At 39.7% G+C, this 19,621-nt stretch overlaps 3 protein-coding genes across 3 annotated transcripts in view; 2 read left to right on the plus strand and 1 right to left on the minus strand.

The window, feature by feature from the left end:
- Positions 1 to 7,378, minus strand: part of LOC135438934 (uncharacterized) — a 29,595-nt gene extending 22,217 nt beyond the window's left edge. The window contains exon 1 of the mRNA XM_064697495.1: positions 7,328 to 7,378. The gene's annotated coding sequence lies outside the window, so the exon portion shown is untranslated. The remainder of the gene's footprint in view (positions 1 to 7,327) is intronic.
- Positions 7,379 to 11,255: 3,877 nt separating this feature from the next.
- Positions 11,256 to 11,871, plus strand: LOC135438936 (uncharacterized). The gene has a single exon (XM_064697496.1). It carries the CDS (start codon positions 11,278 to 11,280, stop codon positions 11,869 to 11,871), a length of 594 nt encoding a protein of 197 aa, XP_064553566.1. The 5' UTR covers positions 11,256 to 11,277.
- Positions 11,872 to 14,342: 2,471 nt separating this feature from the next.
- Positions 14,343 to 17,838, plus strand: Ir40a (Ionotropic receptor 40a). Its single transcript, XM_064697497.1, has 7 exons — positions 14,343 to 14,448; positions 14,520 to 15,088; positions 15,327 to 15,605; positions 16,316 to 16,742; positions 16,800 to 17,304; positions 17,363 to 17,628; positions 17,687 to 17,838. Exons 1-7 carry the CDS (start codon positions 14,343 to 14,345, stop codon positions 17,836 to 17,838), a joined length of 2,304 nt encoding a protein of 767 aa, XP_064553567.1.
- The last annotated feature ends 1,783 nt before the right edge of the window (positions 17,839 to 19,621 follow it).

Here is a 19,621-nt window from a genome sequence, read left to right on the forward strand (position 1 = left end):
TACTTGATCTATATATAGGCTACGAGAACCTTCTTAGAAAATTTGATGTCTCTAGCTCTTATGAATTCCAATTAACCTCCTTTGTTAAGAATCAATATTTATAGAAATTATGGGGATATCGAACTGAAAACCAATATACCCATTTTCCATGGGTACAGGGTATTAAAGGGAAACAATTGAATGCACAGTACAAAAAAAAAAACAAAAAATACAAAGCCCAACCGGGAGTTGGTAAAACAAAAAAATAAAAACCTCATCAACTGATCACCGCTATGTGTCAGCCCGGTTGGAACTGAGCCCGAGCCTGGGCCTGAGCCTGAGCCAGTACTGGCTGAAAGGTTTATGACCAAATAAAAACTGCACGTTTCTGCATAACTTGGCAATGTTGTTGCTCCACGCGGGAGCTTACCTTGTATGCATGGGCCATGTTCTGGGCCATTCCATTCAAGTTTTGGCCAGCACCGGCGAGCCGCAATGCAAAGGTTGGCCCAAACAACTTAGCTGCTAATTAGCGGCACGAAATTGCCGGAGTAAATAAAAGTTGAAAAAGTAATATGCTACCACATAGAGCAGAAAGAGGAACGTGCCCGTAAGTCTAAATAGGAGGGGGAACAAATTATAGCAAAATTTAAATAATCGATAGGCCTGTTTTTTCTCCTCATACAAAACTTAGCTTAAAAATGCAATTAACTTGTGGGTCAATTGTTTCTAACAGCTGCTCGAACTATAATATATAATGAATCATTTGAGAATTTAAACGTATTATGTACAACTAAAGCAGTACTAAAAGTGCGGCACTTAGGAACAAGCTCATTAACTTCTAAGGTAATTAACTTCTAAGGTAAAAGCTGTGCTGCAGATATGAGGTTGGCAAACAAAGCTTTTTCTAAATCACGACTAAAATTACATCGTGCCAAATATTTAAAAACAAAGAAAAAAACCCAGCGACTATAAAAGTGTGACAAATATGGCAAGTCACAAATATATTTAATTACCGCTTTTGGGCATTTCGTAGCTCACGGTACAGTAAAGCTTGACACGGCTCGAACAGGAGTTTGAACCATGATTTGACCTCAATTTTGCGGCTGTCAACTGTCGTTTAGAATTTTGTTTCGGAGCAAAGCTCATTAGAAAAAGTGCCGCGTGCCGCGTGGACTTGGACTTGGACTTGGATTTGGAGGGGGGAATTTGTAGCCGGCTGCGTGTTGTTGTAATTGGACGCGCTTTCTGCCAGCTGCAAGAGCCTCGTGCGCGTTTTGTGCGCGTCTTTAAACGCGCACAACGAAAGTCGCTCTCACGTTTCGGGTTTCGGTTTTGCTTTTTAAAGAATTATGGCTTTTGAATTGGCCTGGTGGTCGATCTGGTCCGGTCCACTATTTGTTCACAGCGGCCTGTCATTTTGTCGCTCACTTTCAGCTACTTAGAAGCAGCCGGAGACGGAGATGGAGACGGAGATGGAGCCGAAGCCGGAGCCGGGTTGAATAAATTTCACCACTTTCATTCTTGGCTGTCAATTTGTATTTTATTGCCCGCTTCTCATTGTCGTCATCATTGGCGCATTGTCTTTTGTCCACCGTCTGTCTGTTTGATTAGCAACGCGCCTCTGGGAAGTGGCACAGGTTGAGGCTGCTGCCACCGGCCAAACGCTGTCTCTTTCTCTACTTCTCTCTCTCTCTCACTCTCTCTCTCTCTCGCGATAGCTGTCTCCGATCTGTGGGCATTTGAGCAGGTTCCGCTTTGGCATAGGTTTATTTACCAAATATTTGTAGCATTGCAGCACGATTTTAAATCGCTTTTTATATGTTTTATGTGTTTCCATTTCATGGCACGACATTGCGCTTAAGAACTACACCGAAAATCGTGCAAAGCTGACCCATTTGGGGCTAAGGCAACTCGTATGTGCCTTTATGTGTGTGTGTGTTTGTGTGTGTGCAGCATGTAAAACAGTCAAACTTTTTGACGAAAACAATCAAATTAAACCTCAACAAAACCAATCGCATAGCAAACAACAAAACTTTTGGCATAATCATAACGAATTTCAAATGCTCTTTAAATTGATGAGCATAATAATGTTTTTGCAGCTTCTCTTTAAATCTTTAATGTGGTCATTCAAATAAATTGAATTAAATAATCTCCATATAACTTTACATAATATTATATAAGAGTAAACCGAAAGGTATATTAAGAAATTTTAATGTTGGGAACATTAAGGCTTAAGCCGACAAAACAACCGATCTTGTTTTTCTTTTTAAGACAAGTTGAAAAGCATAAAAAACTGTATTTTATATAAAAATTCCTTAAATATATAGACTGCGTATGAATACGATTCACTGTTATATTTTCTTATTTCTCATTCTACTCTTTTTTGTAGGATACATCGCGCCTGCGAGTTCCGAAAGTCAAAATACCCCTTTGAGGTGAGTGTAAAATAAATTCAAATTGAAACCAAAACTTTAAGTTGTGAACTAATTTTGGTAAGTGCACTCACGAGTGCAGTCAATTTACATAACCCCAACTTCCCCACGAGCCACCCTGCCCCCTTCTGCCCCCGCTAAGCGGATGGAAACCAGGTCAGGCAATTGTCCAATGTCTGTTGGCTTATCGCTGGCATTCCCTTGGCTCAGCTGGTGCTCGTAGTGCTCTCTGCACAATTAAATGGCGTTTATGATGGCACTTTATCTGTCTCTCTCCCTCTCTCCCTCTCGCTCTTTGTTTGGGAATCCAAAAACCCGCTATTTCCGCAGAGAGGGGGCTTTGCTACTCTGTTGGATTGCCGAGTTTTTGGTTATTATTTTGTGATTATGGCCGAGCGACGTTTTCCGTTTGCAACATGACCGCAAATGAGTTGAAGAGTTGAAATTTTGTTTTTTTTTTCTGTCTTTCTTCTTTTTTTTTTTGGTATTTTATTGGAGCACCATTTCCTCGGCATGCCAAACTTTGGTGTGACATAATTTCCACATGACATTCACATGGAATAACGGCTCAGCTGCCCCGACGAAGTGACCCAATTACAGGCTTCCCATAACTCTTTTTCATATATATATACATATATATACATATATGCCTACACAAATGTATGTATATGGTATACCATCCAGTTGGGTTACCAACTGTGATCAGCAGGCTGTTAAATCCAATTAGATTCAGTCCATTGCTCAGAAGCTGTTACAGTTTATTGCCTTGACTTTAGCTTTGTATTCTGATGCTAGACGACCTCTAACATGTATCTCATTTATAAATGCCCAAGATCCAAGTCTCCAGCCATTTCCATTTTGATCTATTAAGTGCCAGCAAACAAAACAAATCAAAACAGTTTTTTTTTTTTTTTTGGTGGCTAATTGTCCGGTCTATAACCAGTAGCCAAAATGCCAGCACTACTTGGCCCTGGTCTCAAGCGTGAAATTGTATTACGCTATACATTTACTGTCGATAGCTGCTTCCGCAAACGATCGACAGTAATACGTGCTCCGATATGCGAGCACAATTTATGTATATTATAACACCCATATGAGGTTAGCCCAATTTGGCTAAATGAACTATCAAGTGCATGCCGGGCCGCCCGCTGAAAGAGCCAAGAAAATAGCTTGACAAGAGCTCCGATTTCTGGCAATTTAGCGATGGGTTCTCTAATATTACAAATGATTAATGATATCTGACTAACTAGAGCTACATTCATGAACGAATCCGTAGATAAATTGAACACAAACTGGATTCTTTTTGGGTGAAAAAACTGTTTAAATAGTTTAGATATGAGTTGAAGGTTTAAATTTGTCTATAAAGTTTAAAGAGAATGTTAAAATGTTCTCAAATGAATTTAAAATTTAGCCCGCAACTTGTATTGAAAATATTTATGGCTTACAATATTTTCAGCACAACGGGCAATTATTGTTGCATTTAAATGACAAAAAAAAAAGTTTGAACCAGAATCTGGGTTATCGATATGGAAAATCAGCTTCGCACCGAAATTGAATTGTTATAAGAACGTAGAGATGCCAATTTAAAAATGATTAAATTAATTTAGACATTATTCTCATTCACATATAGCTTGTTTATCTAGTTTCTTGAACTGATCCATGCGATAGCTATCGCTTGGTAAATGCCATCTCTAGTTCCATATACGCCCACATCGTAAACAATCGTCGTGTTGACAGCTTTAAGAGTATTTTGATGACTCTTCAGTGCTATTATTAATTTCGTTACTTTTTTTTTTTGCAGATCACATTGTTTAAATAACCAATATGATAATAACTTATATTGTTTGTCTTTTGCCGTGCGTAAACTCAAGTGTTGGCTATATATAGAAAAATGTCTGGTCAAAAAAACAAAACAATAATAGAAAGAATTCAAAGTCGAGAAACTTTTGGTTTCGACGCAGGCATCTCAAGAAGCGGCGACACCGCAAAGTAGACTCTTAATTAATTGTTGCCCCTTTGACAGGCTATGCAAATATTTGCACAATTTTGTGAATAACGTTTGCTACATGATGAATTGCCGGCACACGGCATTTCAAATTGAATAACTAGGTCAAAGTTTAACCTCGCCGTGGGTAAGCAAAAAAGCGCCAGCAAAAGTTTTTTTGATATCAAAAACACGACCACAATTTTATTATACAATTGCACAAAAGTTGCTTAATTGTAGGAAAACAAAACCCAACCAAAACATATACGCAAAAATTGAGAAAAAAATTGGAAATAAAAGGAAAAAAATAACAAATTTGGCATTTTAAACAAATGATTAATTTGGCGATGAGCCAAAAGTCAAGAGTCCCAAACTGCAAACCAATGACAGCTAATTACGGCTTGCTGCGCATGCGGGCGCTGTCAAGGACAAAAACCCAAAGACCCCAACAGATTGTCAAAATATATAGTCAAAAGACTTGTATCTGAAAGTTCTTATAAAACAGAGAAAGGCAAGTGAAATGAAATAAGAGACGGCAAAGCTAATAAACAAGTTGTTTTTTTTCGTTTCTATGACAGTCATAAAATATTTGACTTAAAAAACCTCCCAACTGAACAACTCGTTGTTAGGGCAACAAAATATGGCATACACATTTTTGTGCATATCATATTTTTTTCCGTCTTTAGTAATTTCGCAACTAAACTGGGGAGCGGCTAGAACAATCTTCCGACCATTTTAAAACGATTTTAAGTTGCGGCTGGGAAACTGGACTTAATTATAATCATAAATTGTTTGTTGCTGTGATCTTTGACATGCTCTTGCATTATGTTTGATTGAACGCTTTGGCTCCATAGAGTCATAGATCGACAGGGGTATATGGCGAACTGTAAACTACATAAACACACAGATACATATACATATATATATATATATATATATATGTCTGTATGTATTATAATGCCCCGGTGTGCTATTGTGGGTTTGGCTTTAATGAAAGTTGCTCGGCTTGGCTGGTGACTTGGCATGACCCTGGGCAACACGGCAAACAACAGACATTTTCAGGAATTGTTCGAAGAGTTTTGTGCGGTTTTTTATGTTTTTTTCTGTATTTTTTGGTTTATGTATGTCTCTCATGCACACTCAACGTAATTCTACCTACACCTATGTACCTACATGCATACATATTTATGTACTTTTATGTCTCGGCCGAAAGAAAATGAAACGCAAAAATTTGCATGCAAGACAAAGAGGAGCACAGCAAATGAAACGGACACGAAATGCATGAATGAATAAATCCCGAAAAAGACCGCCGCCGCCGCCGCCGCCGACAGGGGAAAGAGTCTCAAGCCAGAGTTGGCCAGGGATGCGCTGTTCCCTTGGGGGTACCTTTTCTGTGTTACCTTCGCATGCGGCAGGTGTTGCCCGGCTATCTGAGCTGTTGCTGGATGCTTATTTTTGTGTTCTCTTCTGCTTTTTTATACCCTTCTTGAGGGCATCTGGATTTAGTCACGAAATGCGTAACGTAAACCAAAAAGTATATACACTACATATTGTCTCAGTTCCCAAGCTATCATAACGAAACATTGCATAGCTCTGTTATTCTTTATTGGAATCGTCCGGATCGAACCACTATATATAGATTATTGACAAATATTACTACGAGAAAAATCGTTACAATATCAGACCGCGACATTATATAGCTGGAATAGGAATGATCCGTCAAAGATTTAGTTCAAACCTGGTCGCGTTTCGTTTAACTATCCACAATATAAATTTCCAAAATTGGATCATTATACCACTTTCATAATGCTCTTTAAAAGCTCGTGTATGGATAACTTTTTGTTTTTTAAGATATATATTAACCATACCCAGCGATAACTATGCTCCTAGCCAAGCCGGACTGCTTTATTATATGTCTCCTATGGGATCAGTCGTTTACTAGGGCATTTCATATTCGGGTTGCCGTATCAAACCTTTTTGGCCTTTCTTTGAGCTTATCTCGCTTATCTGGCGCTGCTGCTCGTACGCTTGTATCTTAAGCTGCGCCAGCTCAGATAACATCAACAAAAAAATAAATAAAAAGAACACAAATTTGTGAAATTGAAGTGTTTCAGTGCTGTTAATGCGGCTGCTGTGCAAATAGTAGATGGATGCCTAGCGGGGGCACTAGGAGCGAAGGGGCCTTGAAATACATATAATTTGTGTTATTTACTCTATTTTTCATTTTTTGACTGATGCGTTCGTTTGCACAAGTGTGTTGCAGTGCTTGGTAGCTACTTGGTTCCTTGCCCTTCGGTTCTGTTTCCTAGTCTAAACGATTCTCTATTATTATGTGTTGCTTTTTTTTCGTTCTCTTTAGGAACTTGATAAATTTGTTTCTTAGCGCGCTTATTTTTTGATAAGTTCTTTATCGAGTCTCTGCAGCTGCAGCTTCTGTTGCGCCTCCTTTTTGGTTGTTGTACGTCTTTCGGGCCGGCTTCTTCACAGTTTGCTCAAAGATTCGCCTCGGCCAGGGGCCCTACCAACATTTCCTTCTCTCTGTTGTTGTTGCTGTTGTTGTTGCTCTTGTTGTTGTAGTTCTGTTTGGCGCATGCGCCGCTGAAAACTGGTTTTAACAGTTTTCTTGTTGTTGCTTGTAGCTGCTGTATATAAGCATGTATATTTTCGTATTTATTTGAACGCTCCAAACTTTGCATTACACCACAACAACAACAGCAACAACAGCGGCAACAACAACAATAGACAGCCAAAAGTTCAATAATTTAAAACTCTTTCGACAAATTTAACAATTCATTTGTTTATGTTTTAGCAGCTGATAAGTTGCCTATTTGTTCCTATTTTCTCAGCTGTTTCTCTTTTTTATATCTCTGTTTTTATTTCTATTTGGCAAAATTACAAAATATAAATTACTTATTTGTATTTTACGCACCTCTTTGAAGACTTTGCGCCCGATTAAACGCCTTGTTTGGTTTATTTTTTTCTGTACAGGTTTGTTTTCTATTTGCTTATACACAATTTTGTATGCACTTTGTATTGATTTCAATTAAATAATTAGTTTCGTTTCATTTGTTGTTGTTGTTGCACCTTTAAACTTGTTTCTTGGAGCGATTTCTTTATAGTAGAGCCCGCTTAATTTGCCATCACTTATGCCTTTTTCTTGCCAATTAATTTTCAAATCGCATTCAAAAATTAAATTTCACTTCGTTGACTTTTGTGTGTGTTTGCGTGTGTGAGTGTGTGAATGTGACTTGCTTTTGGCTTTGAACTTTGTTTTGCATTTCACAAAAAATGTCCATAAACCGAACAAAGTAACGTCTTTCCAAAGCAAACGCGTCGTCTGCCGCCTCCGACACACGTCTCCGGCGTTTAACACGTTTCAAGTGGCGTTCCGCGTTTTGCTACCAACACGGCCAGCAGTCGTTCAAGAACTGAGCTGAACCCTCGGCCACTTGGGAAACCAACTGCAAGACCAGCACAGACCAGACACCAAGACCAGCAAGACGAACGACCGACCACATCGTCGCCGTCGTCGTCGTCGTCGTCGTCGTCTTCGTCATTGTAATCGTCATTCTTGTGGATCGTGCGCTCTCCCCCAGAGAGTCTCTTATCTCTCACCTGTGCTCGCGTCTGCTCACCTGAGTGCAGCTGTTTCTGTTGGGTTCCACATTTTGTGGATGCCATGCTTAAAACCGTTGAAATTTAAATTTATTAAAATAAACCTTGCCAAAACGAACAAATATCAATCCAAATTCGATACGTTTATAAAAAATTAAAAATAACTTACAAGAAATAAATAAAAATAATATACAAATTAAGATTTTTTTAAAGTTGTCCCAAATCCTTGCCATCCGTTTAAGTATCCATATAATGCAAATTACAGCAAAATGTTTTTTTATATAATAGCTTGACATTGTTATAAATAATTAAAAGGTCATCAGAGTTTTGGACAACTTCGTTGTTGACTTGAAAACGACACAGAAGAAAAAGATTGAAAAGAGATGAATATCGTCTAAATTCGTCAACCCAGCTGAAGAGTGTATTAATTGTTGCAGCTTATAATAAAATCGATGCATTACACTCTATAAAAATTATGAATTTATAGTTTCCGTTCTATATATATATGGATATGCCAATATGCATTACACACTATGGAAATCGTTAATTAATCTCTTCCGTTCTTACATATATGGACACATGGATATGGAATCTTACACAGTTTGAACGATAACGATTCTTCAATTCTTCAAACGTGAAATTCTGGGAATTTTTACTTTTTAGTTAAGCTTGGAATTGTGAAGAATGAGGAAATGATCCATAACTTAAATATGAAAACATTGAAAATGTTGTTCTGACACTTTCTATTAAGTTTTATCTAAAGCAAAATAGTTTTGCGATTCACAGATTGGGTATATAAAAGTGGGAAGTCCAATCGAGTTAACCAACTAGTTTCAATACAAAAAGCCAAGTTCAACATGGAAAACATACGATCCTGTATGGTTATTTTATGTCTGGTGCTCTGCACAGCATGTAAGTTTTATTAAAATGGTGCAGCTAAAATTTGAAATATATCTACAAACGTTTAATATGGCTTTTAAAGTGACCATGGGTAGCATCAACTTAGCGCAAAATAATACAAAACTATTAGGCGAAGCTACAAATACATTGTCCAGAAAATTACAATCAGGTATGTCATCATGTTCGTCAACAAAACTTTCAAATGAATCGATCACAAAAGACAAGTGAACTGACAGTATATTTGAACACAGAGTCGTCAACAGGATCGTCAACAGAATCAACGACAGCAGCATCGTCAAAAGGATCGTCAACAGAATTAACGATAACAGCATCGTCAAAAGGATCGTCAACAGAATTAACGACAACAGCATCGTCAAAAGGATCGTCAACAGAATCATTGAAAACAGCATCGTTAACAGGATCATCGAAAAGAGCATCGAAATCAGCATTGAGAACACCACATGAAACAGCATTGACAAAAACAACACCATCAACAACACCATCAACAACACCATCAACAACACCATCAACAACACCATCAACAACACCATCAACAACACCATCAATCACACCAACAACAACACTATCAACAACACCATCAACCACACCAACAACAACACCAACAACATCGAAAGTATCACCAATCATATCGTCAACACCATCGACCCCAAAAAAGGTAAGACTTAGGGACTCCCAAGGTCCAAAATGAAAATAACCCAGAGGTTTTACAGGATACTATTGAGAGGGAAAACGAGATGTTAAATCTCAAGATTCAGCACTTTTTAGAGACGTCCAAAATTGGCCATTTTATTGGGAATTCGGAATTCGATCAGCAAACAGCGCTTTTACGGAACGCAGCAGATCTGGACTCAAGTTCCTTGCAGTTAAAAACGCAAGCTTATCATAATTTTTTGAGTTATAATTTCCTCAGACTCAAACTGGAAGCTGATCTGACCAGCCGGATCGATGTCATCGATAGCTTATTGTTGGATGCAAAACTTAGCAAGCAGTGCAAAGCTTTCTTTCGCAACCAAAAAAAGGAATTGCGGAGTGCCCTCAATGAACCAAATGCCTTAAAGTCGTACAAACTGAAGTTGCATACTGAAGATTGCCATCATAAGGATTCTCAAGACAGCTGGGAATCAGAGGAAGGTACTGGAATCTGTTGCATCTGGCCTAATATATTTGCCCTCAATCGAATGAAGTCAAATGAAAATAATTTACAAATGCCTAAAAGGAAATCTATTGAATATATTTAAATATATGTTTATATATATATACATATATAAATACCAACAACTATAAAAAAATAATAATAATAAAAATAAACAAAACAAAACTGCATTTTTCTTATGTTATCATTATATTAGAATATAAATTGTAAATAAATAATATTCAAACATGTGATAAATCAAACCGCGATAATATATGCACCTTTAACAACATTTTTTAGGAGATATTCTGGAAATGTCTATACTACACGAAAATATGAATTATTATATATAACATATACTTGCAAGAAATTTGTACAACCATTTTTAACAAAAAGGAAAAAAGGATATGCAGTGCACTTGTATCTAAAATGATCAATATTTAACTAAAAATATAAAAATATCTATTGATAATCACTTTCAAGCCCAAATATACTGAAAATATTAAACATCGCAGACTTTTCTTCTCTTTTCCAGATCATCAGGATGACATTATAGAAAAAAAGCCCTTAAAACTAGCTGAGTAAGTTTTTCAAATATATGATTACTTAAAACCTAAAGAGAATCGACCTAAGAAATACTCTGAATAGAACATACAAGCTATAGAATGGATTTTCAAAATCTCATTAATCTTGAAAGACTTTGTCCTGCTTTTTACTTCAGCTTTCTTTTGGGTCTAAAACGCGTTTTAAGATGGGGAACATTCGATGGATAGTTTTGTTTATTAAATTTGATATTATTCACAAGAAAAGGATGGTTTTTGAATGGTGCGCATAATGTGAATCGCATAGAAGGGCGATTAGCTGGAGGTTAAAAACTGCTTAATGAAAATGTACTTGTATAATTTAAATAGGCCCTTCTAATATTTAATACGAACAGCTTCTAAAAGAACTTAAAAATGCAATACTTCATAAATTATGTACGCTAGTTTGTTTGCGATTGTCAAACATAAAAAGTGAACACCAAAGCAATGTTGACCTCCTATGTTAGTTCAGCAACGGCAAACCCAATGCGGGTCACTAGTTGGAATTGGACGCCTTGGAAACTCCATAAATGTCGGTTCATAACTCAAGCTTATCGGGGAGCTGGGTACGCTTTAAAAGGCAGTCGAGGCAGATTGTCTGTCATTAGTTAAAGCTAGAAGTTCGCAGACATGTCAACAGCAATCAAAGCGCTAGCATTGCTACTGATGCTGATGCAGTGCATCCGTGGGGAGTCCTTGCTGCCCATGCAGCAGCTGTTGCAGCTGGACAACATAGTTACGGACAGGATCAACAGCATGCTGAAGCAATACGAGCATTTGAGAAATCAAACGGAAAATGGAGAATTCCTACGGCAATATGTGCGCCTGGAAATGGCGGCTGCTCTGCCCATCGCTCAGCTGGATGAGAAGATTAAGGCTTACAACGAGTATCTCGCCTACGACATGCTGCGCCGCGAACTGGAGCTAAATTCAATAAATTTGGCAGACAGCTCGACCGACTCGAGCTCCGATCAGGATCTGCTACGCGATATCCGTGCGGATGGAACACGTGCCACATCGTATACGGCCTTTGAGAAAAGGGTGCTCAAACTTTTACGAAAACTGGGTGTCTATGATAAATTTACGGAGCGCGTCTTCAAAGCGATATTTAGCGATGAGAAGCAACTCAAGAAGTTAAAGAAAAAACTCAAGGAACTGGACGATGACGACAAGGACAATGATAATGACTGTTGCTTGTGGGATTTCATATTTGGTTTATTCTAGATTTCCCTTATGTACTTCTATTACGCTTTTCAATTATCGAAACACGATTTCATCTTTTATTAATTTAACAAGCCACCAATCCATAAAGTTAACAGATTGCCAAACAATCTTGTCACCAGTAAATTTGAAATGAATGTACCCAAAAGTTGAAATAGGAATAACTCCAAACATATTTGAATGAATACTTTTTTTTTACATACAGTAGTTTGCTAGCCAACGTTTTTAGTTATATATCTCACACATCCTTAATTAATAAAGCACTATTTCTTATAGGTTCCATTGAAAAAAGTTATTAGATGAAGATTTTAGTTACCCACAAAAATTAATCTTGTTTTTACAGAAAATAGGTAACAATATTGCCTGAAATATATGGAGAAGCATATAATAAATGTGAAAGGGACAAATATGCAATTGCCAAAAATGGTTAAATAGATGCAAAGTTATTAAGGATCATTGTATTATTTAACAAATAATTGCATTTTGAGCTTAACTGATTTTTAGAAAATATATAATTCGGTTCAGGCTCGCACGTTTGCTTTTAAGATATCTGTTTTGACTTAGGGTTCGATTCTTCTTTATCTTTCTGAAGGTTCCGTTGGTTTCCCTATAATATCAGTTTGTTTGTTTTTTTGTAATTTTTGGTCCTGACTCGAGTGTTATGTGAGACGCTTGACTTAGTGACTTCGGTAAGTGATTTACATGCGAGCTGCAGCAATTGACAGCTCGTTATGGTGATGAGAGGGCGGTTCACGGCTCGCGGATCGCGGCTCACGTTGCTCTCTGGCAAAACAAACAAAGTGCATTTAAACGTGCCGGCAGCCATCCCAGCCATCTAGCCGAGCTACATATAACATACTGCAATCCACTTAGGCTGTCTGTTGCATCGAGCAGGGGCATGCGGCATGGGGCATGGGGCAAGGGGCAGCTGCAACGGCAGGGGCATCGATCGAAGGGCCGGTCCCATCGACTGAACCGGGCCACATTTCACTATCGTGCGCGTTGAAACAAAAAGTGTTGGCGTGCTGCTGCTGCTGCATCCTGGCCTCAGATCAGCTCTTGGCCAGAGTCAGACTCAGAGTCAGACTCAGAGTTGGAGTCGGAGCAGATGCAATCGCCAGACAGTTGCCCACTCAGCATGGACGTTGCTCTTCTTCTTCTTCTTCCTCTGGTTGTTGCTGTTGTCGTTTATCAGACAATGTCGCGTTTGCAGACAGTTTGAAGTTTAACAAGTTGTCGAACGCAGAGCGCGGGGTTTATTTGTTTTACGTCCTTTTTTCGTTGTTGTTAGCCGGCTTTATAAATAGCCAGAGACTCGACCATTGCAGATTTCTATAATGCCTATATCTAGCTGTGTGTGTGTGTGAGCTCTGATCAAAGGTCATGCAAGGCCTCAGTTTCCGTTTCAGCCCTCAGATATTCTACTCGTTTTGTTACTCCCATTACAATCTGGGCATAAATAATATATCTATACATACATATATTTATATCCATTATATTTACGCGCTCATATCATAATCGGGTCATCTTTCTAGTTTTTTTTTTATGTTTTCTCTTTCGCTTCTTAAAGCTACGCTGGCGCTGTGGGAGCTTATGGCCAAAATTGGCGTCATAAACCAATTTGGTTAAACAAAACGGCTTAAAGCGACTTTCATTGATTGCCATTTGGGTGAGATAAGAAATATAGGAACAATCGGACAAAAATGTAGCACTTGTCTGAAATTTGACTACATCCGCAAACAGATCCTTGCTATTCTTTTGCCTAACTGACCGAGTCAGCTAGGCAAGTCATCTACAAAGAAATGTGTGTGTAGATATGTTTCTCACCTGTGTCCTTAGTTTGCAATAGAATCATGCTGCAGTCCACAGCAGCCCACAAACTAGTTGAGTATCCATCCACATTTGTAATCTCCGCTGTTGCTACTGTTGCTGCTGCTGCTGCCGCGGCTCCGATTGCGATAAATCATTGAATGGCGCATTAAAGTGGAGCGTTGACATGTGAGCTGAGAGCGGCAAACGGGGTAAAAAGAAAAATGCGCACAACACGGAATTAATGTCAATAGCATTAGAAGATTGACGACAACAACAACTGGCAACGATCATGGATCTTTCCAACAAACCATCTATCTATCCACAGACAGTTAGAGAGAGAGCGAGAGCGAGAGAGAGAGTGTTGGAGGGAACAGAAATTGTCAGCGAAAACGGCAATGACAAACTTCTGACAATTAAAAATAAAAAGAAATAACTTAGTAGCTGTGCGCTCTGTGGGCCCAGTTAAAGGCCCCAATGCTGATGATTATGAAAATCGATAGTTAGCCCGGCCACATTTCAACTGTCTGTCCGTCTGTCTGTCTGTCTGTCTGTCGATTGACATGTGGTATTTAAGCCCTGATGCTATAATTGCGCATCAAAAAGCTATCATAAAGTGCACTATAAAAGGGCGTGGCCCAGGACTTGCCAAACCAGGTATCGCCATGCAGTGCAGCCTGTTGTTTCGCCTGTTTCTAATGGTCTGCCCGCTGGGCCCGACCTGGGCCAAGCTCAGCTACATTCCGTGCAACGAATCCGATGTGGCAATAGGTAATGAGGCGGCGTCACTTTCCAGTCCAATTAATTTAATTCAATTTAATTCAATTCAACTCAAAATACAGCCCTCTCGCAGATCATCAATGGCCTGCAGCCACGCCAGCTGGCCATATTGGTTATGCCCGGCTCGCGACTGTTTGATGCGGATTGCGTGAATGATGACACCATCCAAGTGGATGGGTTTATTCAGCGATTGCATAGGCTCTACTACAAGTCAGTCATCTTTTATGACACGGAGCTGTTCTTTGATTACATCGAAGCCAATCTGTTGGGCGCCATCGAATGCGTCAATTTGATATTCCACGAACCAGATGAGCTATCGGCGCGCATACAGGAACGGCGACTCGCCCATCGGCTCAGCCTCTTCATCTTCTATTGGGGCGCCAGACAGCCGCCTAATGCGACGCGTGTGAGCTTCGAGGAGCCAATGCGAGCGGTGGTCATCACAAGGCCGCGTCGCAAGGCATTTCGCATCTATTACAATCAGGCGATGCCCACGGGCACCAGCCACCTGCGTTTGGTCAACTGGTACGATGGCGACAACCTGGGGCTCCAGAAGACCCCCCTCCTGCCCAGCGCCGCCACAGTCTATGCCAATTTAGAGGGTCGCGTTTTTCGTGTACCCGTTTTTCATGTGAGCAACTAAAATGAGTCAAAATATTGCTTAAATACCTTGAAATCTTGACTGAAATCGATTCAAAATATACATTTTAAGCTTGTCGTCTGTCGCCTTTATAACTTCCAAAACGAGAATTTGGCGACATCACAGTATTTTTTCACAGTTCTTCAAAAAGTGTTCGGGGTTTCTAGACGAAATGCTTTCCTATCTCAGCAAGACAATATTATGACCGATAGCATTTTCTTATTTTCAGTCCCCGCCCTGGTTCTGGGTCAGCTACAACAATGATAGCAACAATGTTGGCAACAGCAGCGAGGATCCTTTGGATGACTACGAGAATCTCGAGTACAATGAGGTGAATGTGACCGGTGGACGTGATCATCGATTGTTGATGCTGTTGGCGCAGCATATGAACTTTCAATTTATGTACATTGAAGCACCAGGCAGGACACAAGGATCTTTGCGAGCACCGGATGACAATGGGGAGTCCAACGATAGCTTCACAGGCGGCATTGGCATGCTCCAAAGCGGCGTAAGTAGCAAGATATTCCTGAAATAATAATAATATAATTTATTAATAATAATAATAATTAATACCAATAATAATAATTAGAATTATTATTATTATCATGTTATGTTATGTACAGAGTACAGGGTATTTTCTAGTCGGGCAAGCTCGAATATATATTATTATTATTATAATAATAATTATTATTATTACTATAATGTTATGTTATGTACAGAGTGCAGGGTATTTTCTAGTCGGGCACACTCGACTATATGTATATTATTATTATAATAATAACTATTTTTGTTATTGCTATCATGTTATGTTATGTACAGAGTACAGGGTATTTTCAAGTCGGGCACGCTCGACGATATATTATTATTATTATTATAAATTAATTATTATTATTATTATTATTATCATGTTATGTTATGAACAGAGTTGAGGGTATTTTCTAGTCGGGCACACTCGACTATATATTATTATTATAATAATAATAATTATTATTATAATAATATTATTATTACTATAATGTTGTGTTATGAACAGAGTACAGAGTATTTTCTAGTCGGGCACACTCGACTAAATATTATTATTATTATAATATTATTATTTATTAATATTATTATTATTATTACAATCAGGTACAGAGTACAGGGTATTTTGTAGTCGGGCACTCGCGACTATAGCAATTTTGGGTACTTTGACTCATTTCCGTTTGTCTTGGCTTACAGTTGGCGGACTTCTTTATGGGGGATGTGGGCCTCAGCTGGGAGCGTCGCAAGGCAATTGAGTTCTCATTTTTCACTCTCGCCGATTCGGGCGCCTTTGCCACACATGCGCCACGTCGCCTCAACGAGGCCTTGGCCATAATGCGTCCCTTTAAGCTGGATATCTGGCCATATCTAATCCTGACGATTGTGTTCTCCGGTCCGATATTCTATGGCATTATTGCCATGCCCTTCAAGTGGCGCAGGCGTCAGCTCGCCGTGGACGTGGAGCACCTGGGTGAGCTTTGCGTTTATATGGCCTACATCAAGGAGATAACGCCCTGTGTGCTGAAGATAACACACACGCGCCGCCCGCAGCCATCGCCGCAGATGCCGCCACAACTGTTGCAGCGCTGCATTTGGTTTACTCTGCGCCTGTTCCTCAAGCAATGTGGGTGATACTTTGTTTTATGGAAGTCCTTGGAAATCATTTATCACTGCTTTGCAGCTTGCCATGAGTTGTATCACGACTATCGCACCAAGTTCTTGACCATTGTCTATTGGGTAGCTGCCACCTATGTCCTGGCTGATGTCTACTCTGCCCAGCTGACCTCGCAGTTCGCGCGTCCGGCTCACGAGGCGCCCATCAATACACTGCAGCGCCTTCAGGCTGCCATGCTGCGGGATGGCTATCGCTTGTATGTGGAAAAGGAGAGCAGTTCGCTGGAGATGCTAGAGAATGGCACGGAACTGTTCCGTCAATTGTATGCGCAAATGCGTCAACAGCAGCCGGATGATCACCTGGCCTTTCTCATCGATTCCGTTGAATCGGGCATCAAGCTGATAGCCGACGGCAGGGAGAACAAGGCGGTGTTGGCCGGACGAGAGACGCTCTACTTTAATATACAGCAGTACGGGGCCAAGAACTTTCAGCTGAGCCAGAAGCTATACACACGCTATTCCGCGGTGGCCGTTCAGATCGGCTGCCCCTTCCTGGACAGCCTCAATGATGTGTAGGTAGCACCTAGTATGGGTATAGTCATGATACTAATGGAGCATACTTTCTTTTAGTTTGATGCATCTGTTTGAAGGCGGCATATTGGAAAAGATGACAACCGCCGAATACGAGGCGCAATCGCGCAAAATGACCAAGGATCAGTCGCAGCAATCGATGGAGCTAGCTGCTGTTGAGAATGCCAATGCCAATGCCAATACCAAGAGCACCGAGGCCAAGACCCAGCCTCAGCACGCACAGGACAACGAGATGATCAGCGCATTAAACTTGCGCATGCTTCAAGGCGCCTTCATCGCCCTCGCCGTGGGCTTCTTCACAGCAGGTCAGTGGATCAAACCTTTAAATATTAATTATGAGTATACAACTTCATTTGCGTTCAGCTCTAATGCTCCTGCTGGAGCTCTTCTGTCGACGCCTGAATCTGGCGCTGCCACTGCGCCGCTGGCGTCTCCGCTGGCTGCGTCGCTGGCGACGCCTCAAGCGGATGGTGCGTCACCAAACCGTGCGAATCTTTGCACCGCATTTGGGTTGATTACTTTATCGCATCGCTGTTTTATGCAAATCATTAGCAATGCAAATACAAATCTTTCTAGCCCAAACAGTGGAACCCACAAATTAGAATATATGTATGTCGGTGCAATAAGGAAGCATATTCCTATATAATCCTTACCCTTATTTATATATATCGGGTTATTTAAAGATTTAATTTGCTTTTTCTGATCGCTTGCTTTTCATATTTTGACACTTTAAACTCAACTATAAGAGATATATATACATATATATACATATAAATACATATAAATACTTCTTAATTAAATAGATAACAATAGCAAATTTGTATTATACATAATACTATCTATTTTGAAGTCAAAAGACATTTTAGAAATTGACCAACGCTTTAATCGTTACATATTTATGAGGTCATTTAAATTTAAATTCTTGGCAAAAATAGACATCTTAAGAATTTGCCGAATCTTTTATCGGAAAATAGGGGCCAGATTATTATTTTTATTTAGGTATAGCCACGTCCAGTTCCTTATTTTTTAAGCTTTTCACAACCCATTCAAAACTAAAATGATTTTTATAAATAACTTAAATAGCATATTTTCCCAAGATTTGCATTTTTATTGTGCAGCAATGTTCATTCTTAGACACAGTTCGCATCGCTTGGAAATGCTTTCGTGTTTAACCTAGTTCCACTGTGCTTGGCGGACTCCCTCGTCCGCCGTCGACAGCTTTGTTTGTCTTTGGCATAATTAATGTGCTTGGCCAGAAGACAAGCGGGGCTGCATGTTATAATTAATTTGTTGCTTGAATTGGATGCGGGCGCAGCTGCCGTCGCCTTTGCTGATGTATCTCTACAAGTTTGTGTCTTAAGTCGTTTGTTTTTCTCTCATTTTTTTGCCCAGTGTGGCCCAATTTCCCAACATAATTTTCGTAATAATTTCCCATTTCCTTTTCATAACCAAACCAAAACAAACAAAGACCCAGACACAGAAGCGACAAAAACAAATTTGCCCAGTTGCTGCCAGAGAGCGTAAACATTTTGTTGTTCCGTTGCCCTTAAAACATAAAACCGTTTACGATTTTCATGCCGTAATTAAGCAAAAAAAAAAAAAAAAAGACCAAAAAAATAAAATGAGGCACAAATTAAAACGTCTTCTTCGTCTCGGCTCCAACAATGCCTGACAGCCGGTCAAGAAATTGACTTTTACTTTGGCCCCACAAAAGACGAATTGCTGTGTTCATTGTAGAAAGTGGTTCTAGCCACTTTTGTGCTCCGACGGGTCGTTGGTCGTTGCTTGCTGCTCGTTGGTCGTTCCCGATTCCTTGGGCCTGCTCCACCAACATTACCATGCGCTCTTCAAGTGTCATACGGCGCGAAAGTCAATTGCATGTTTGCTTAACGGCCATCAGCTGGATGTTCGGCTCGCACTCAACATATATTGGTTTCTTCTTCGGCTCGGTTTCAATTTCAAGAATCCCATATATCATTGTCGTCTGTCATCTTCAGGTCGAAGCGTGTGAGAGTTTTCAGTTTCGTTTGTGCTGACTCTTGCTTTTGGGGGTAAATTGAAGCTTTTTGTGCTGTTATTGTTGTTGTAGTTGTTTTTTTGTTATGTTCGGCTGTGGCCTTAGAAAACGTAACGCCTTAGGGCGTACCTAGAGCCATCACTAATTATATAGTTTCTATTTTGCTTTCCAACGGAAATTTATACCCGGCCCAAAATGTGCTATAATAACATGCCTGATGCTCCGAAAAAAAAGGGACCGATTCGAGCTGCGAAGGTTAGCGGATCATGTTAGGTGCTATG

This window comes from Drosophila montana, unplaced genomic scaffold, assembly GCF_035044405.1.
Source record: "Drosophila montana isolate Dmon_TW-CO22-7 unplaced genomic scaffold, ASM3504440v1 contig_402_1, whole genome shotgun sequence".
NCBI classification, from domain to species: domain Eukaryota; kingdom Metazoa; phylum Arthropoda; class Insecta; order Diptera; family Drosophilidae; genus Drosophila; species Drosophila montana.